Source organism: Chlamydotis macqueenii, chromosome 17 (assembly GCF_036417535.1).
Source record: "Chlamydotis macqueenii isolate bChlMac1 chromosome 17, bChlMac1.mat, whole genome shotgun sequence".
NCBI classification, from domain to species: domain Eukaryota; kingdom Metazoa; phylum Chordata; class Aves; order Otidiformes; family Otididae; genus Chlamydotis; species Chlamydotis macqueenii.
The window spans coordinates 9418455-9440511 of record NC_141572.1 but is presented as its reverse complement, the minus strand read 5'-3'; the positions used below and the strand labels follow the sequence as shown (position 1 = coordinate 9440511).

Genomic DNA, 22057 nt, shown 5'->3' with positions numbered 1-22057 from the left:
AAGAGAGTGGAATCAACCCTGAAGCCTTTGCTGGTCAGAAAAATAATTCAAATGGAAAGAGAAAAATTGTGAATGACAGAGAGACTCTCTCTTTCTGGCACAACAAGCAACCAGACCCAAGAGCTCGCAGGCAGGAGCAATGAGCCATGATCTTTAGGTTTTGGAATACTTGTTTTCATATGATTTCATTTCAGATCATACACTGCAGGTCAGAATTAATATCATATGTACGAAGGCTAATTTTGGTTCATTCAAGTTTTCTGGAAATAACTGCTAATATTTTAGTAGATAGTTACAGCATGAGATCCAGTCCCTGCCTCCCCCTCTGTCTGCCATACAGCTGTTTCCAGGGCTAATTCTGTCTCCCCGGGAGCTGTGGCAAGAACAGAGAATGGCCTGTGCAGCATTCGCCTGAAAGGCCAGACGTCCTATAAAGGACATAGCTGAAGTGTCTGACAGCATGGGCTGGCAAGGGGTGGTGGAGACGCTGCAAAGGCAGTCAGACAGCAGTAAAGGAATGGGGGGGTTGTTGTTTTTGAAAAAGAAAAAAAATTAAGAATATTTTTTAATAAGAAAAAAAAGAACACCCCAAAAGTATTCTCCTTAAATTAAAAATAGTCTGAATGTGCTGTTTGTCAAGCTCCTGCTAACCTCTGGAATCATTCCAGGCTTCAAGTATCTGCTTGAAGCAGGACCAGACAGACTAAGCCAGAAGACTGCGAGTTAAATGTATATATTTTTTTAATTATTGAAACCCAGAATCACGCTCTCTCTGAAGATTAAGCACAGATCCCTCGTTAGTCTACTGCCATGGCAGCACAGTGCCTAATGCTCAGCCAGGGGAGTCTGGAACAGTGATTTTGTACTCTCACACTGTAGTCTCTACAGCAGACCTCAAGATAAACTTAATTAATTAAGTCACAGGCTCCAAACTACTACTAATAATTATGAGGCATTCGGAAGTCTGTGGCAGATTTTACTGTGTTTATTCCCCACATGGCTGGGAGGTGTGGCTATGCCTTCTTCCACATTTTCTGAAAGCAGAATGGATGCAGACAGAGGAGCTGAGACCGTCACACTGTCTAAGCTCTATCCTTCTCACGTTACACTCCCAGTACCTGCCATGAAGAGAGAAGGCTCCTCCTTATATTCCTTAAATCTTCCTCCGAGAGCATGCAGATCACCGCTGACTATATATGGACTCTTGATGATGCAAAAACCTCACCCCAAAGCTGATGTAGCAGCTTGCAAGCCAAGCCATGCCAAACAAGAATCGACTCTGGGTATTAGATTCACAGCGGGCAGCACTGCCTGTCACTTCACCTTCCTCTCAGCTTACTTCCTGATAAGATTATCTTCTGTCACAGCGGAGCTGTGTGCCTACTGGACTTGCAAATGTTTCTGAGATCCTGTTACAAAATGTGCTGGAAAAAAATTCTGTGCTAAAAATCAGAGTGGTTTACATGGCAGCAGACATGGCCCCACATGGGTGCTGCCACTGGCTGGCTTGGTGCTGGGAATGCGAAAGGGAAGAGTACTTACAACCCTGCACACGTGGGTCTTTGTTTGCACAAAGCTGGAAGTGTACTCGGGATCAGCCACGGAAATACACAGGCCTTCTAACAGCATTTAACCTGTACAATGTCAAAGACTTCAGGAGCCACAAACAGTTTTTTGCACAATTCTGAAAAATTGCCTACCTCATGCCTACCCTGATACCCAAGACTCAAAGCTGAAGGCAGCTGGCAGCCTCTTCCCCACATTTTTATTAAAAGAGAAAAATTCTCTTAAAGAGGTGTTCACCTAATTCTCACACACAGATGAGACCAAAGAGACCACACAGCTTATAGAAAAAAATAGACTGTATTCATCATTTCCATGGCTATCCAGAGTGGCAAGATATATTTAGCTTGTAACTGAAGCACGGTTAGTTCTTCAGTCTCATATCTGCATCTTGTGCTGACAGTGAAAAGGTGAATAGATCTGAACTGACATCTGAAGCAATCGCACATCAGCAACTACACAGAAAAAAAGCCACATTTTCAGATTGTTTTTTGAACTAAAACAGCTTACTCTTTGGTAGTCTTTAATCCTTCTAAATGCATTTTTTCAGAAAGTATTTTTTTTTTGTAAAATTACAGAAGTCGTACAACTTTCTTGCAAAGAGCTGAGAGATGCACCTAAAGCTTCAGAAACGTAGCATTCCAAGAGCCAGGCGTGGGCTGGGAATCATAATTCATGACAGTTGTGATTTTAAATAAATCCTTCCTTTTTCTGGCATAAAAATTACTAAGCAGTGGTAAGGAAGTGGGAGGGCTCTGATTCACAAAAATGATGGCTTACTTTCTGTAATTTTCTTCTTGTCACTTGGAACAACGAGGTACATAATAACATCTGACACTTCCAGAGAGTTTTCCAAGTGAGATTCTTGAATCATTTGGCAAATACGAAAGCCTTAGCTCAGCCAGTAAGTGCTTCTCTCCTTTCAGATAAGAGGACACGGTACTTTTACCACCACATACCAGAGGTTGGATTTTCAGAAGAGCTGCAATCTGAAAGGAGTATATTAGTAGATAAAAAGCTCTTGCTCTTGTCCTTTTGCTGAGCTTCAATCATGCCAGAATAGGGGCTCTAAAACTGGTTACATTTTAGGAATTTGCCTTTTTAGGAAATCCCACTGCAGAATTGACCGAGTTTGTCCACCGTCCCTTTGCTATTGACGGTTCAAAGGAGGGGAAAAAAGTGCTTGACTCTGCTCATTGCAATCCAAAATGTAATTCCCATCTACCAGTGGTATTTTATCTGGGATTTTTGCAGCTGTTATGTGCCACCTTTGTGCGCTCCTGCATTCATCAACAGACAGAGGCATACAGAAGTCAATTCATGAGACCTTCCAACAGGTTGCAAGTAAGAGTAGCTGAAAAACGTCTGTGCTGCTTTGAAAATGTAATCCTTTGCATATAGTTTTCCCTTTTTCATACTAGGGGTTTAAGATATTAAACCTATTTTTCCTACATGCAAATTTTCTTCTATTATCTGGAACATTGAAAATACAGAGCAGCTGTTCCACTTGCACTAGCATGAGTTAGACAGAATTACTCACAATGTTCAACCACTTAGTTGTTATGAAAGCAGGAAAAGAGATACATCACAAATCTAAAATTCATTTTCAAATAATTAATCATTACAAAGAATGACCATGACTCAGCTTATTGCTCTGAACACTGCCTCTATGGGTGGTTATTTTGTTAGGAAAGAAATAAGCTGCTGCAGCACAATTAAATTTCTCCCAGTATTCTTATGAAACATTAAGGCTGTAGAAAATTAGTTTGGTCCTCTGGAGCAGTGTCAGCCTTACAGGACTGTAGATGCCAACTGCTTTGGCAGTACAGGTCTGCCAGCAAAGCTAAGGTAAAACTCTATTCCCCTCTCTTTTCCCAGCGTGGTATCTCAGCTTCTAAGTGCCATAATGCTGATTTCCACCCTCCTCCATCTCCATGTTAACTGCTGAGTACCAGGAACCAGTTGTCCTTCATGTGTCTGCTGGATCACAGCTACTTTCATGACAGCCTAATAAGAGGCTCAAAAAGGACACAGTGCGGTGCTGCGTAACAAATAAAAAAGAAATAAGGATCAGTGCTGCTTACAAATAGGACTCTTCAGCCAGAGCAGCCATGGGAGTGGACAGTAAATGACAAGCAGCTTGGCACTTTATATCTGTGAAACGTTTCCAAAACACAAGCACGCTTATCTAGGCGAGCCGAGAGCACAGTTGCAGTCCATGTATGTGTGACACGTAACCTTACGTCATGGTGTACTGAACGTGCCCAAATCTGCCCAGAAGCCGAACAGTCCTGGGCTTAGCTAGCAATGAAGTGGGTGATCATCGAAGCATTTGAGTGTTGCAACCACAAACCTGACACCTGCTGCTGAACATGCGATGAATGTCAGATGACAGAAGCCAAATGGTGGGAAGATTTTTGAACAAGTATGTTCTAGTTCCTGAGCTGACAACCAAGAATAATTAAATAAATATAACAAAACAAAAATATACAGGCTTAATGCACTTCCACGTATCAGTTTGGAAAAGGTGGTTAGGTTTTTTTAAAACAAACAAGCAAGCAGGCATCCCAAACCTCTTAGTCAGAAAATGTCAGTTAAAGTAGAAGGTTCTATGTGGAAGAGGAAACAAAGGATGTTCTTTTTTTTTTCTGAAGTGTTCCCTATAAAAGGCTCTAACAGAAACAATTCTGGCAGTTTAAACTATTGAGGTTTAAAAGGTTTAAACCTCCAAATAGTCTTCCCTATTGCTAATTTAAATATTTGGGAAGAAAGCCCTGTTCTACTCTCATATGCTCCCTTGATATTATAGAAGTTATTTACTCCTCCAGTAAACTTCTAAAGACTGTTACATGTTATGGGCTTCTTAGCTTTCAAAGATGTATATTTTAATTTCAATTTTGATTTTTTTTAAGTAGCAGTGAGCCAAAGAAATACTAAAATTCCTTCCAGCTGCCAGAAGAAATCCTGACAACTTGCACTCTGTGCACTAAGTGGCTTCATTGAAGTAAGTATTAAACACCCAGGTATGACAGTTCAAGAGAAAACTAGTAGCCCATCAGGCGGTCTCAGTCACATTTTCTTGTGATATTATCATAATCAGTAAGTGATTAAGTAAGAATATATAAAATTCAGCTATCTTCAAAAAATAAAAAACATTCAGTTGCAAAGAAAATAGTTACATTGTTTGGACTCTACAATAAATGCAAACATTCTCTAAAAAATCTGCAACACTCATCTGTTAGAGTGCACACTGTCCATTTTATTAGAACTGTAATAGTCTTGACAGATGTTTGCAAGATATCTTGCCTGCACTCATATTTAATTAAGAATGACAAGGAGGAAAACAAGAAGGAAAAGACGAGAGGTCATTAGACTCTTTTTAAAATAAAACAATATACATAGCGGTTTTCTCTCCTATGGGCTTATTTGCATTTTATTTCCTACTTGCTTTGCCAGTAGAGCTGAGTCTTGACCTTCAGTGCAGCTGCACTGCCAGTCCTCTGCCAACTTAATTGTGCTGTCTTACAATACTTCTACCATTTGCACAAACTGATACAAAAATGACACCAGCAAGTTAATTTTCATTCCACAGCAGGATCTGAACTCCACTCTACATGGGTGAAAGGTGTCCGAGTCAACCCATTAAATTTCTCCCATCTCCTGACACCTCTTTAATTTCTCATTTTAAAAGATGTTCCTAATTATGTCTTTTGGGATTTGAACAGAAACTTTCCTTACATAACAAAATGAAATCACATTTCTTTTGACAGTCCAAGCATATATGGTAACAAATCTCATTAATGGGCTTTTGCCATCAAAACACAGAACCTTTAACTAGTCTCAAATCTTAAGAGCACGCAACCGTTGATGATCGCGTGTAGTAGAAGCAAAGCTGCTGGGCAACTCACACTATTTACAAAGTCAATAGAGGTAAAGTATTTAAGGACTACAAAGACATCTTTTTTGGATGACCTGTGAGCATGCACAGAAGAATACAGTAGTTGCGTATATACATAAGTGACACATGTATGAGCTAGAATAAAAATGCACAGAACCCCACAGGACCAGGCGAGGAACTGTGAAGGCTGGTGACGTTTACAAGCGGGTAGATAAAACGCGCAAGTGGAAAATGAGCAAATGTACAGCAGCAACTACACATATTACATGGCATATCTACTGTGGTGGGCAATGCTCTGAGGACCCTTCAACTGCTACATCTCCTGACCATTTCTGATGCAACTGTTCTGCAGATCTCCAACACTATGGGAGAAAGAACAAGCAGAAGAATTTAGTAACAGTGATAACTAAAAGTTAGAAAAAGCGCAGCTTGGGTTTTACAAGACAACTAGCTGAGAGAACAGATGGTATCTGGCCATTCACCAATTCTGAGGCAGGTTTCATTGACGCTGAATTTGAAAGCAACTTTTTTGAATGTGTTTCTTCCTTTGTTCTTTGCCCTAGAAGGCCAGCTGTAAAATCATTATGATTTTCATTTATTTATTTTCTGGAAGAAAAAGGAAGCAAAGATCCATCAAAAATTCTACATGAAAGAGTGCCCAAGTTTTAGACTGAGAATATATTGGATGAAATTTTGAGCATAGTTAAAATGGTCATAAAAATATAGCAATAGAATCTCTGCTTTGAAGTAGAAATACTGACAATGTACCACATATAATCATTTAGAGACTTTTAATCTCCAATGTGTCTGGAAATAAATGTAATAACACAGCACATGAAATGAAAACAGTTTATTTGATCCAAACTCAGCCCTACCTGTTCCTGTTCCAGTCGGATCACCTCCTTGGATCTGCAGGATTTAAATAAAATCAACAGGTTACATATAGATCTGTGTGAAAGATATTAAATACAAGCCATAAGGCAGTTCTCTTCCATTTGCTTCCTTCTATGTTGTATCATGTTGACAAGTTAGCAACAAGGAAACCATTACTACTTATTTGGAGCTTCTTTTATCAGCTGGCTGTCATCTCCTACATTACTTATCCGAGAGCAGAATGTCAGTTTTATAAAAATAATAGGTCTCTTGTGGGTAAACAGGGGAAAATAAACAGTCTCAAATGGGTTAACCAGATCACATTCTGGGTTGTAGCCTGCGTTTTAACTGATGATGCATTGCTCTTGGAACTGAAAAGGCTTCACATTTTGCTACCAATCCTCCACAGGACGGGAAGGCAAGAAGTGAGGGAATATGGAATATTTTCTGTATCTGAATCTGTATTTCTCAGTATCCCACTCTCTATCTGCATTAGGAAAAATCCCCATGTGAAACCAATCTTTCAGCAACAAAATTAATCACTGTATAAATATATATATATATGAATATATATATATATAAAACAGAAATAATATTCTATATTATAATGTCAGTACTAGGAGTATGCCATGACTAGCTTCACAGTAGCAGTACACAAGCACAATTTTAATTGTGAGTTTAACTATGAACTAAGATATACAGTCCTGTCAAAATAAAAAAAAGCTTTTTTCAGGATGACAGCATGGAAAGTAACATACAGCGATGTCCCCAGAAAGATGTGCACTGCCTTCAGGACCAGGTTGTTAATTCTTCTGAACAGAAATTAGAGGACAGCTACAATATCCTAAGCTGCCTGGACTGTCCCTATGTAAATAAAAATCTTTGTCAAAGTCAGCTTTCTGGTTCTCTAGGTGTTCTTTAACTCCTTCACAAAGAAAGCCTGGGCACCTAGTCCTGGAGCACACTCAGGAAAGGATGATCTGACAGTGTCCAAGTACTACAACCTGAAACAGAAATTCAGCTGCTTTCTAAAGATCTGAATGGGATTTAAACAGGCCACAGTATTACTTATCCAAATTAGCATTTCCCAACCCCCCTCTCTCCTTCTGTTCATTAACCACCCACCCACAGCTTGGGAAGATAACATGAACCTTGCCAAGGAAATGACTCCCAAAAGCTTTGTCTGGAATGCCAGCAAAAGCACTGCTAAATGCAGTGATGCTCCAAGTGACAATATTAATCAGCGACAGTTGCTAGTAAGACTAGAATGTACAAATACAGTCAGTTAGCACAGCTCTAGTTCTGATAGTATATTTAAGATACATCTATTGCAACTCGTTACGCATGGAAGAAATTAAACCTGAATAAATATTTTGAGGACATCGCATATTGTGCCGTACACATGATTTGTTCAACACTCACCACAAAATTACGAATTGATCTGTGAAAAATTGTTCCATCATAATAGTTCTTCTTGCACAATTTGATAAAGTTTTCACATGTTCGGGGTGTCTGAAAGACAAATGGAAGTTTTAATTAAGATAAGCAAAATTAGATAAGCAAATTGGTCATTACACTGTTTACAAGAATCACTTCTCATTTGTGCCTTACAAAGAAACAATCATGCAGGACATGAAGAGAAATAAGTCTCTGTCTACAGAAAAAAAAAAAAAATGTCCTTTTAAAGTATACTGGAGAGATACACAGTGTTAAATAAATTAAACCCAGACCTTCCAATTAGCACAAAGTAGCGTTGAACACTAGCTCAGATAACGTGAGCTCCCAGTAGACATAACGATGGTGAAAGCAGGTAAGCTCATAGGCTTTCAAGTAACTTAGTTCCAGCAGTGTATCATAATCCTGTTCCAAAGGGGGACTTTTAACACTCAAAAAAGTTAATTTCCCAGAGTAAGAAAGAGCCTGACTTATGTGGTCCACTGTTTCAAAGTGAGCACATTGAAGCTCACTGGGAGAGGAGCATTTGGTCCTTTTCACCACTTGGAACTAAAAATGGGACTGACCCCACAAGTCACTGGACCATAGGAAAAATAAAAAAGACAATTTGTTTTCAAAAATCTGGGGCGAAAAAAAAGATGCTAAATATATTACCAACTTCTAATTTGCTTTTACAGTGCAAATTAAAGCTTTCAATTTGAATTTATGAACCATGGCATTCAAACAGTACCTTCTGAAAGACTTCACTGTCTACCTAATTATCCTTCCATCTCTGCAATAGTACCACACCTTCAGATGTACAAATAAAAGTACAAAATACATGTGCTGAAACAGCCTGTTTTCTATATTTGGACATGTTTTCCAGCCTGACTGTGGATTATGTGCATAAATATATTCCAGTTTTATAAAAGAAAACATGTACCTAATCTGAGTTGTTATAGGCCTTGAAAATATCCTTATTGCTCTACGTGCTTGCATTAAAGCCCCAGCACGAGTCGCAGCGCGTGTACATGAACACACACAGGACTTGAAGCCTCTCTGAAAGGCACTGATTCACTTTACATTGGGAACCACTCTCCTGGTCTGAGAGCCGCAGAGAGACAGAGCGAGACTGAGCCATGCAACCCGGAGTGACTTAAAAGCAAAAAAAAAACAAAAAACCAAGGCAAGCCTGATTACAATCATTTAATGATGAAATAATCCATATCTTTTTAAAAGCAGAGCCATACAAGTGCTCATCTGCAACCACAGAGAACTTCAATTTTCTGTATTTTCTCATCTGAAACCTAGTAATTCTCACTCCTCTTTATTTACACTGAAATGTCTCTTAATTATCCAAACAAACTCTACTTGCCATTAGAAATTTTTTAGAATAATTCCTTCTTAATTACTCTACACAGATATAGATGACAGTTGTCAGCTGGGCCATAACTGGAAAAATAAACAAATTCTAATGCAATCTTACACCAGCTATTATCTCAGATTTTCTATGTAAGTCATTACTGGGTTAAAATGGTAATGGTACCATAACAGGTTCATGGTAGAATGCCACTAGGACACATATTTTGACAGCAACCTGAGGGCAACTTGTAAGTAAATATATTTCATTAAAATTGTTTCAAGCAATAAGAGGTTTTCCTACAGTTCCAATGTTTATAGCAAATTTGAAATTTTTTCTTTCAATTGGACATATATGCTTGAAAATAACCTTTGTACGTAACATTTCAAGCAAAATTCAACACCTGAAGAATAATTTGTGCAGTGTATGCTTCCTTTGTTAGACAGTATTGTAACAGCCTTGATCCTAACGTAGTGCTACTAGTTATCACTCATGAAAAATGTCAGTAAGGATAAAAATAAGTTTAAAACATTTCTTTATGAATCAGAAATGGAATCAGCAGCATTTAGCCTAAGGCACTTTATCTCATGAGTGCCAAGCACTCTTTGGAGAGAGACACACAGTTAATAAGTTCTCTGGGGGGAATACAGCAACCTGTAATTAATTTTTTAAGAAAAATGAAATCAGGCAAAAGACTGAGTACCCTAGGAATACACACCTAGGGTGTTTTAAATTTGCACAAAGTTGACAACCCAATACAGATTTCCTATTTATTTTCAAAACATGATTTGTAAAATATACATCAAAAACCTGGCTCTAGTAATGTATTTTTTATGCAGGACCTATGCTGACCCTTCTCTCTAAGTGGATTTCTAGTTATTATACCTTTTCCCAGAAACAAGCTTTTCAAATGCAACTGCAGAAATATTTAGTATGCATGCAATAATCATTTCACTGCAAGGTTTTCTTTAAATAATTGCCACCAAATTGGTTCCCATGGTCACCTCGTGCATCATACAGATCCATTTGGCAGGTAAACAGTTCCTTAGCAACATTACCATTACCTTTTATGGTGCTTTTTAGTAGACCCAAATAAAAAGGTTTGCCTTCAATCAGTAATAAACCCCAGTTTCAGTCATGCTGTTGATCTAGAAAATCTGGCTCAGATTATCTGATTTAGTCAAAGCAGTTAATGCTCTTGCCAAATCTCACATTGCCAAGCACATTTCAGGGACTTTTTAAAGCAGCATCCTGTCCAAAGCAGGAGAAAAAGGCTTGAGGTTTATGAGGAAGGTGTAGATCCTCAGTAATGAAGTTATTTTCTGCATTGGCCGTACAAACAAGGCCAGTCTTTGAAGTCTTTGTTCCAACTACAGAGACTGATGAGAAATACATATAAACAAACCTGACTTTGTTATTTGAGTGTAAGATTGTGTGGAAGATGTCAGACTCAGAGTCTTGGAATGCAAAACTGTCTGCTTCCTCAGAAACTTCCTCCACACCACTTGCCTCACACCATTTCTGAAGGAGGGGAAGGTGAAGGCATGTTCTTGTCTCAAATTAACCTCAACAGCAGCAGCTAACTTTTCCCTCTTTACTCCTTTTACATTAAGCAGGAAATAATTTAAATTAATTTAATTTGCTGACTATTATTTAGGCTTATATGTAAGAAACTAAAGGGAAAAATGCCACCTTAATTTGTTAACTTGTTGATCTAAAAGCCACTAACAGAAAAAAAAGGCTATATTTTAAATCTACCGCAATACCTTCTCAGAAGTATGCAGTGATAGCCTCAAATTGTGAAGTCTTTTCTCTTTGAAGAGTGAGGTAGGACAGCCCTGATAAATCCTCCTTTTCTTCAGTCAAGATGGGATCATGTAAGTGAATGCAGTGTCTCTGTATTATGTCCTTCAACTTAAAGACATTTCTCTCTCCAAATAACAAACAGTAAGGAAAAAAAAATAATAATAAAAAAGTAAAAATCTTATTTATACCAAAAATTAGTCTCCTGCTCCAGCTATGCTCCCTATTTATTCTGTAGATGCCAGATAACTGTCTTTCAACTGCTGAAAATTCACACCCAAGACAAGTGGTAACGTTTTAATAAATGGTTTGAGACAGGAATCCAGAAGATGACAAATGCTTTGCTTGGCTCACAGACACGTATATTAAATGGGGCAACAGCCCAACAGTTTTCTAATTATGTTTAAGTCTCCATACTAACACAGTACGTAGGTAACTACATGGAAATGCCAGCACTCTACCAGTTCCCAGGCCCAGACAAATTTCAGAATGAGAGATTGCTACTAAGAATGACCATGCAAGCGCAACAGTGCCATGAGACTGCTTGTGAAATCATGGATACTGGGAAAACATCGAAGAAAGGAATATACAATTTAGAAAATAAAATCAAAACAGAAAAAAAAACCCCTGACTCCTTACTATAAAGAAATGCAGATTTTTATCTTGTTCTACTTTTAAGCACTAACCGAGCCAATTTTAGTTTCCTTTTCGCCAGCAAGGGTTTGCCTTTCTGCCTAGCTCCAAACCAGGTGAAATTCATCTCTCCTGCTGCATCCCTAGACCTGAGTGGTAAGACTAACCAAGCCAGGTCACCACCTGATTTGTCAGTTTGCAGCTCTCCTTTCTCACCAGTTAAAATGGGTCATTACATTTGTAAAAGTTACCTGAGCTCAGAATTTGTATTGGGCAGCTGAAGAGCCAACCAGAAGTAGATTAAAAACCTGTGGCACTCCTGTTGCCAAGGTACAGAAGATGGGAAAAGAGAGGAGCATCTGAGACGTTGCCATGACTGCAAGGAAGAAGGCTTTACTATGTGAAGAGCAAATAATTTCAAAATGCTCCATCCCTTGAGGATCTGCATGAACCTTGAAGAGAAATTTCACACTAAGCATTCAGAAGCTGTCATTCGCACATCTGTATGATTTCCTTGTGCTAATTCCACTTCCCTTTTATTTCATTTTGTCTTTCTAAATTGGATGAACTGTAGTAGTTGCACTAAACTACACAGCCTTGATATCTGCTCATTAACTCTATGTTTCAAAGCAGAAATAATCTGAAATAATGAAAAGCTTGTTCCTTACAAATTAAAATTCCATTCTACAGCCTTAATCTTATCACATAAGTGCCAGAATCCTGCAACTAAGAGGCATGAACTAGTGATGGAAATTTGTAAAGCTTCAAGCAATTTTTTTAACATACATCTTTAAAATGTAAGGTGGCTTTTGGTTTGCTTTAGTCCATTTATATACTTTTTTTTTTTTACATAGAGCATTTTCATTTGTGTAATTGTTCATTCTAGCAACTCTTCTAATGCATGAGCCCATAAAGAGGTGATTTGGTAAGGTTTAAGCTCAATTCTCCGCTTCCCTTTCTGCAATCTTTGTAGCCTACCCATCCCACAGGAAAGAAGTCGCCTTAATAAAAGCTTGGCTTTATTTGGAGCTTAGCCAGAGGAAGAGGTAATGGAGCAGTTTCAGGAATCACCATCTATCAGGTGGAAGTGTCTGTTCCCTCCACTAAGTCATGGAAGGAAATTGGACGTATAGATGTTTCTAGCCCCTTTCAATGCATAATACTGTACTGGAAGGCAATTTAAGCTACCCCACTTCACTTTGCACCGACTGAATAGGAGCACGCTCCATTTGTTTCAGAGCTAGAGGGACAAGAAAATCCAAAAGTCCACAAAGCCCACTGCAAAAGCATGGGGAGAATCTCACTGCGGGAAGCCCATGACTTTTCCTGCAGGAGAAACGTTTACTATAGACCTGAAAATCACTCCTGCCAGCTCCACTTTCCTGCTAACAGTTCCCCTTCGTGCGAGAGGGGTTGAGCTGGTGACAGGTTATGGTGGCAAACAACAGCTGCCTACAGTGGTTCAGTTGAAAAGAGACACAGTTCATAGAAGGGGCACCATTTGCAATCTGGTCGTACAGTGAGCAAATGTGTTCAGGTAATTTGTGATGTGTGATCAGAAGAGCACAGTTCCAGAGAGAGAGCACTGGGAGAGATTAAAGCATCAGGGCACTGTGGGCTAAAACACTCTTACCAATATTAAAAAAGAATCAAAACAAGCGAACTATGCCTCAGGTAATAGATTGCTGACTTGATAGCAAACATTTGCCTGTTTTGCTACCTCAAAGCCTTAGAACAAAGAGCAGAATTATTGCAATCTCATTACACAGAAACTCACTATAATTTAATTAGCTATTTAGCAAAGATTCCAGCAGATAACTAAATTTCACTTTTCAAAGGCATTTCTTCCACAGTACTGACATTAGTGATGCTACCAGAAATTTTTTCAAAGTCTAAGTAACATTCTCAGCTTAGACAAGATGCCAATAAAAAAATGACATACTCTAGTTTTATTTTTCACTTTTTTTTTTTTTGCAAGTACAGGGATATTAAATCAGTTTATATGAGTACAACTCAAGTTAAACAAGGCATCTAATTCACTCATCTAATTTGTCAATGTTAACTGCTAGCTCTCCAGTGGCAGAGTCATCATCCATAGCCACAGTCATTACTTTTCCTTTAACTTTTATTTATTGCAGTGGTAGAAAAGAAAACAATCCTCTCCACCCCCTCAAATTTGTCAGTCACATGAGGGCTGAGGTGCTCATTAGACAATGCAGTGCAGGGCTGGGTGCCGATAAGGATGGGGCCAGCAAGCACGACATAGCACTGGGAGGTACAGCCTAAATGAGAATGCAACTTTAATTGCTTGAGCAACCTCCAGTAGCTGTAAAACCTGGAGTATCGCAGGTCCCGTGGCAGCTCCCCGGCATTCCATCAGCCTGCAACTGATGGCACATAAATTCTACCTTTTCAGAAGGTGCAACCTGTAACCGCTTCCACGCTAGACAGTGAAGCTCTGGTAGCTGTTAGCCTCCCAAGGTCACCTGATTGTCATCAGAGGAGCCAAGGTACAAACAAGCAACATGTCAGAGAAAGATGAAGAGCAGCAGCTGTGTAACTCCAAACCGCTCGCCTCATCCTCGGGTTTGGGATCACTAAGTGGCAGACACAGCTGGCATGGGATGCCTGCACTGTCAAATGTCAAACAAGAGACACAATCCATTAACAAACGATTCCTTTCCCAGATCCAGCTTGTCAGGGGGCTGGGGAGGTACAAAGATCCAAATGTGCAAAATGCCTTCCCACCAATGACCCAAAGGCTGCCAGGAAGCCATGCAGAGACAGCTGAGGGCAGCAAGCCCCGCGGTGCAGGGACAGGGAGGTGCCTGAGCACCCTCCTCAACCCCACGTTGCATGTGCCATTCAGGCATGGGAAGCAGGGGACTTTGGGGACTCCCACTGCCCCTTCACTGCTGCAAAAGAGCACTGAGGACAACTGCACAGTGGCAGCATCCAGACAAGGCACTTCCTACTAACAGCTCACATAAAAACGTTTCTCTTTTCTCAAGCATGGGTGTTATGCCCTCACAGTTAAAAAAAATATTTAAACTCTTACCTTCTAGTCACTTAAGAGCAACCTAGAAGTGACCTGTTAATCAATATGGCTGTGCAGAGCCATTCTACTTCCAGCCACAAAAGAGCAATAGATCTGTCTGCCATTATAGCACTTTGAGGAAAAACACATCAAGAAATACAAATAACAAACATTTTTTATCCAGCTGTTCTCCTACTGGAAAAGTACAGTTGTGTGTGTTTGTTTGTAGTTTCTGTTGACAAGACCTTTCAAAGTTGGAAGTTACAGCACTTCCCACAATGACTTATTTTGGTGAAAGAAATACGAAATAAACCATTTACAACCATGCCAAGAGCACTGTACTTCATCCCTACAACCACATTACTGAGTGAACAAACACTGGTAAAACATCAGCCAGTTATTTGCCAGACAGTGTCATGATGACGCAGACAGAAAAGTTAGTAGAATGGACATTCAAATCATAAAGAAAATGAGAGATTCAGGAAGACTGGGGAACCTTGCCATGGAGGAACCATGCCAGAAGGTCAAAGGATTTTTTCAGCAACTCACTTCTTTCCCTCTGGAAATGGATAAGAAGTTTACAGGCGTCTGATCTTCAGAACAGTCCATTGCACAAAAGGCAAGATGATTTCAAAGAACAGGGACTGGATTACACATTTATAGATCACAGACATATTTAACAGGTCAGAGGGCCTCAAAAGATTAAAACATCAGTGTTTGTAGAATAATGGCTTCTTCAGATAGTTATGCCAGGACATCATCATTAAGTAGAGTTTGCCAGGTCCTGAAACCTCAAAAAGCATTTGTGGAGTGCTGGATGGAGCTTTGAAATGCATCTCACATTCTTCTTTGTTATGCCAACTTGCCCTTAAACCATTAAACCTGAGAGAGACAGGCGAATTTACAAAACCTGCCATGGCAGTTAGGGGTTAGTATTTAATTACTGCTACTGGCATGTGTTTAACCACCAGATCATTACCCCAGAGTGACCACTTGCATGAGGAGAAGTCACAAGGGAGAGAAGGGAGATAGTACACGAAACCAGCTGTTCATCATTTTGACAGGGTTTTCTGGAGTGTTAAATTTTATATATATATATGTAATTCCATGGCACAATGACAATAAAAAGTTACATGCACTAAACAAGAAAGCCTCAAAGCAGCCTAGAGGCAGAGGCAGGAATTTTTATTCCCTTTCATGGGTGCAAAGGCTGTCTATTCTTATGCAGGGCTGCTGGTTCCAACAGGCAGCCTAGGTTATTTCTGTAGCTTCACTCCAGCAATCAGGCCCCAATACATGTCATTGCCTGGGAATTCAAAATGATACCTGTATTTATTGCTCATTGTGAAATTAAAAAAATGGTATGCCACTTATTTAAAAAAAAAATCCTTAACCAAATGACATAGCCAAATCATGTAGCAAGTCCATGGCAAAGGCACAGAATTCAGGGTTTACCAGCTCCTAGTTCTCCGCCCCATCCATTACACCACACTACTTTTCTACTTCCATATCCAGGTCAATTTGACTCTTTGCACAGGGTAAAGCCTCCACCCTGCCTTAGAAGCCTGCTCCACCACCTACAAGGTATAACTGCATTACTACAGCGACGAACAGAGCAGAATATACACAGATTATAGACACACCTGTTCCCAGCAGCATTCTGATTAAAGCAGCTAAAAGAACTTGAGGAGACTAGAAAAATCACAGTAAATAAAATGCAATAATCCAGCTACATTCATTGCCTTTCATCAGTTATTTCTTCGTAAGTTATTTGCTTGGTGATGCCTAAGACTAGAGTTGAAAGGATAACACTTGTTGGATGCTGTTAAGTCCTCTGTACTTGCCGGAATTACTTCTGGCAAGTAGAATTTTTGTCAATTTGTTTCCACTTAGTGTATACAACAAATGTTGCTTATGCCCAGCTGAACTCAGCTTCCTGGAAAATGTCCCTAAAGAATGGCCACCTCATTAGTCCCCATCAGGAGGAACATACTACACGTGAATAAGAAGATTGGGAGAAAAAATAATGGCAACAAAGAGCACTGGGCACACTGCTATGATGCAAAGAGAGAACAGTAGTGTACCTTTGTTCATTCAAGGCACAAATTCAAAAGGGTGAAAAAAAAAAATCCAGCTTATCTTCCAAAGTCTTTTTTATTGCCTTTTCTCAGGTCAATGACTTAAACCACACATCATCTTTCTGGAACCTAAGTGAAGTTTTCTGGTGCCTTGAACAAGTGATTTCAAACACAGAAAATATTTCATGTTCTCTTTCTGAATCCTGTCACAAAGTAACTGATGACTTCAATCACACTGCAGCACTGATTTCCTCCCCTGGATCAATACAAACCAATTTTTGATTAGGTTTTTTGGTGCTAAGAACTTCATCACTATCAATCTTACTGACTGGCACCTTAAAGTACTAGCATATGAAGATCCCTAGATTTATTTTTAAACAAAAGTTTCCACACATACATATGGACTGAACTCCAAACAATCTATACTACTAGATAGCTCACAAAAAACAGGGGAAAGGAAGGAGACAGAAGTGCTGTGAAGGGAGAGGGACTAAGTACTCAAGGAGGTTACTGCAGATAAAGAGACACTGGGTGGACTTCAGAAGCAGCGCACACTGCTGAGAGCTCAACTGCAAGAATATTTTGCTTAAATACAGCCCACAGGCATGAAAATACAATTGAAGACTCAGTAGACATACACTCTAGGACAGCAAGTATGTCACTGCTGTTGCCTATTTCAGCAAAAAAACTCTACCTCAAAGTGTATATTGAAATGTAACCCATAAGACTATTTTAAAATGTAATTTGAACGTTGCAAGACCTACCTCCGGACACAGGTATTCATTTGTCACATTTACACAGCAAATTCATCCTCAAGCTTCCTAAAGCATTTCACAATCACATATTTGCAGTACTGCACAAATACAGACACTGCTAGGGTGGCTTCCATAATAATCAGAGCACAGGATATCACTCAGCACTTAAAAAAAGGAGCCTGTGGTCAGGTCAAGACAAGCACCAGGCAGACAGTGTTCAGTCTTTAAAAAGAGAAGCTAAGCCCCACTGCAATATGGCTTATAAATCATATACTTGCTCCTGCAGTTTCACTGCTTGAGAGAGTAGATGTATGAATTCCTCAAATCACAAATATTTTGTCTGAATTCAAAGAGCAATGACAACCCAACACTGCTATCAGCTCTCTCCTTCACTCAAACAGCACAGATCTGTGTGTTGAATCTGGGCGTCCCAAATCTGCTGGTGATCTCAAGTGTGTATCAATACAGTGCTTCGGGCTGAAATTTGTTTCTCCATTTTTTTTCCCAAAAAGCCCAGGTACTACCCGTGCCAGGCACATTAAAAAAATCATGAAGGCTGAAAAGTCCAAAATGCCTGTGCAACATTAACTTGGGCGAGCATTATGATACAGTCCAGTTTCCCCTGACTGCGCTCAAAGACCTCACCCACATTCTACACTTTTGCAGGAAAACTAAATCCTGCATATAAACCATTTCACTGTATAGTTCCAAATAGTTCCCAGAACTGGTTCAGCTTGTGCACTGAATAAGCCAGGAGAGCTGATAAAAAACTCAGCATATGATTAATTAAGACGATTACTATGCATATTCACAAGCAGGATGAACTGGATGTGTTTAGAAAGGCTTGATTTGGGTATTTTCCCATTTTCTATGGCTGTCTTTGCAACCTCAACAGATCCATTGTAGCTCATCTGTGTATATGTTTGTGACCTCTATATGTGTTGTATGTTTGCAGGATGTTTGCTCTGTCTGCACTGAGGTACCTTGTGTGCCTAACCTCAGTGTGATTCAGGAAAACCCAAGTTAGAAGCACAGACTCCTTATATAGTAAAGGGAGAAAAACAAGCACCTCCTGGAAGAACTGACTGAATAGACCCAAGATGATGACCTAAAGTGGATGTTGTGAAAACCTCCTTCAAGCAGCAAGTTTTTCCTACTTATTCTAAATGCATATCTTTTTCCCCTCTGCAGTGCCAAAAGTCTGCTTAATTCACACAGATTTAATCAACACAAAGAAATGAAAGAAACAGATGGCTAGGGGCCAGTGTTCAAGCAGGTCTCCACGGATAAAGCAGTGCGCACTTCCATGCGTCCATGAGGAAGTTGTGTGTGTGAAAGGGAGATGAATAAGGATTCATCTGGAAAAAAGGAAGCACAATGGATATGATACAGGAAGTTTATAATGGGTAATTGAGACTGGGTCCTCAGGACTGAGTGTCACCGGTCACACATGTGGCCAAAAACCCCACAGTGGTAAGAATAGCTGCAGTCAGCCTGCATTAGCAAGGAGCCAGTTTGAGAACATATGGCAAAACAAATGATTCGATGCAATCTGCTCATTCTGCTGCTTCCCCCAAATATTGCTGTACTAACATCCTCTGCTTTTTTCCTTATTACATAGTGTTACTATTTAAGAGCATGGAAAACACCTGTAGGGATGCCAGGGACCTACAGAATTACTAGCACGATAGGCTGCTGTGGAGATTCTCATACTGTTTCCATAGATCAGCTTGAGATGTTTACACATATCTTGCTCCTTACTTGTGTGAGAGAAAGGAAGAGAAGGGAAAGCTAGCAGGCTTGCCCTGTTTGCTCCTTTTTCTTTCTCCCAAGCAAAGAAGGATGCATTCTCCCAGTGCATCTCTGGATTTCACACCAGGCACCCCAGCTCCTAGCCAGCACCACTGTCCTTAGATTCTGTGAGGGTCACAACAAGCAGAAGTTTTACCATTTAAACCCCTATCCACATCCTTCAACCTCCTAAAACATCTACCTTCAGGCCTATAATTTCCCAAGATAAAAATTTTAGTAAAAAAATCAAAGGTTTGGACTTTTTACATTGAAAACTTTTTTCCTTTTATAGATGTGGTGGTACAAATAAATAAGCCAGCACGCTACCAAGCAGTCACGTCTGAGACATCAGTGTGGCCACAACTCATCTGTTTATCACAAGTCTTGCCATGTTAATTATTTTAAGAGCTACAGATTTCTCCTAGAATCAGACTGTATCGACTATAAAAAAAACTCTAGTCTGTTCTTTTTAAAAATTAACATCTACCTTGTAATGGCAAAGGGAAGGTGTTTGAAAATTTGCACCTTAAAAATTGAGACAGCAGGCAGCAAAACCTAAATTCTAAGGTTTTCATTTAAGTTTGTTCTGTGAAACTCAGGATTTAGAAGCAAATCGAACCATTTCTAGGGATCTTAACTACACGTACTCAGGCTGACAGACTGCTCTCAGTTTTACCAAGATTATTTTTCTGGTACTGCCAGTAACATGCTATGTAGCCTTGGGTTATCTGCTCTTCTCTGTGCTCTTGCTTCTCTTTTCTCTCTACCTTCCTTGTCATTGTTTGGGTCACCATAATTCTAGCCCTTTGAAGCTCTAAACATCTACCTTGACATGTTGTAAGTAGTCCACTAAAATGTATGGGATGACTCACAGAGAATATTAATACATATAGTAGTATAATATATAAAATTATAGATATACATTTTACAGTGGAGATTTGTGTATGTATGAAAACACACCAAAACAACTGAAAGCTAGTTATTTATCTGTATCTATCATAACTACACACTATTCCTTTCTTTGGATATTTCCATTGACAGCTTTTATTCTGTTATCTAGAGAGATTCGTTTTATGGGGCACACAGTACCATATCACAGTGCAGCTCCAAGTTCAGGTCTCCTTTATTGGTGTGCAGTCGCACATAGCCCTTCTTCTTCACATAGTTGTATCTCACAACATCATCTTCAATAGCAGCTGTATCAAAGCAAAAGACAATAATTAGCTCTCTGGAAGCTTACTCATTGATCTTTAGAAATCATCAGAAAACAAATTGCTAGATTCTACTGTCTGACCTCTTCCCCTGGGGTACTGGATCTTCAGGGTTTGTATGCTGCAATTCATTTATTATAACCTCACATTAATCTCTGTGCAAAACACTTTCCGTTACAGAAAACCACCCACTCCTCGAGAGCCAACAACATCATCTATATATTTTAAGTCACAGAAGCATTCAATATTACAAACTATAATTTTCAAGCAATGTCTACCAATCACAAACGTTTCTTTAAAACCAAATTGTTTCTTGTCAAACTTGGAAGCCAAGCAGGTAGTCATCAGTCAACCACAAATTGCTGACATATGACTACCTACCCAGTTCTGAAAACAAATGAACCAAGTTACTGGAAACATTACTGGAAAGTCAAACCGAAAGATCAGTCTAGGATGTTTCCACTTCCATTTTGTCAAAATGTCCAGTTAGTCAGATATTTGCAACACTCAGAGATTCACGTGCAAATCACTGTCATCCAACAAATAAAGGAACTGAACTTGGCAAATACAGTTTTAGCAATGTATTCAATCTTTCCTTAAGTGACATACTTCTGAATTTTAATGCCAGAACCCTGACCTTTCTCTTCAACTGGGAATACTAATTGCTCAGCTATGTAAACAATATTAAAATTAAATAAATTCTATACATTTGTATTTAAGCTGGAGAATGAAAGGAAAACATTGTACTAAAATGCATTTTTATGTAACCCTGAAAAGCAGTAAATCAAAAGTTATCACCACAAAATTTGCTGTCATTCTAACCAATACCGGGTTGGGCAAAAAGGTGGTAAAGACTTTGTATGCTATTTGAGGAGAGATTCATTCCTAACTTCCATAAATAGACATCCCATTTTGTGATCCCTGGGCATTGAAAATACCTCATTAATATCAGTTCAACATAAGTAACTGCCATTCAAAGCCAAAGCTAATTCATAATTGCTCCATTATTTTCGGAATGAGTTCACTGGCAAGTAAGGATTATATCTGCTCAGGGAATACATTTCCATGGCATCATCACTGACCAATTCTCAATACATTCCTTCAGTCCTCATAAATGTACGTGTGCTATGGAGTACACTTAAAAACTGGAAAGTAAATAAACAGCTTGTAGCTAGGTAATTCTGATACCTGCTTCGTGGGTAGTTTCAGGCACCATTGCAGTGGAGGTGAAGGAAGCACTTACTGCTCCAGTGGAATAGTGAGCCTGTTCACAGAGGGCAAAGCAAGAGAAAAAGACATTAGATCTTAGAATTTATCTACTAAAGATACTACATAAGCACTAGAAACACACAAATGCCATCATTCTGAAGGCAGACTTTCCGCTCTAGCTCCTCCAGGAAGAAACAAATGCACGTTGCAGCGATAATTCTCCATCTGTTACCCATAATATTCGCTCTGATGAAACTCCAGTTCAGGCTGCCCATGTGCTGAGCTGGAGGGGCTTATTGCTTCCACTACGGCTTAATGCATGCAAAGATTCTATTATCAGAATTTATTGGTATGTCCACAGGTGGAGATATGAAAGGAGTACTGCTGGCAAGACATCTGTAAAGTTCTCCTG

General features: G+C 39.4%; 1 protein-coding gene across 1 annotated transcript in view; it reads right to left on the bottom strand.

Moving 5' to 3' along the window:
- Positions 1-22057, bottom strand: part of PPIL2 (peptidylprolyl isomerase like 2) — a 70927-nt gene that overhangs the window by 18701 nt on the left and 30169 nt on the right. The window contains exons 11-14 of the mRNA XM_086761796.1: positions 21625-21700; positions 20315-20421; positions 7757-7846; positions 6337-6370 (exon numbers count right to left, since the gene is read on the bottom strand). Coding sequence (XP_086617922.1) covers positions 6337-6370; positions 7757-7846; positions 20315-20421; positions 21625-21700 — 307 coding nt within the window. The remainder of the gene's footprint in view (positions 1-6336; positions 6371-7756; positions 7847-20314; positions 20422-21624; positions 21701-22057) is intronic.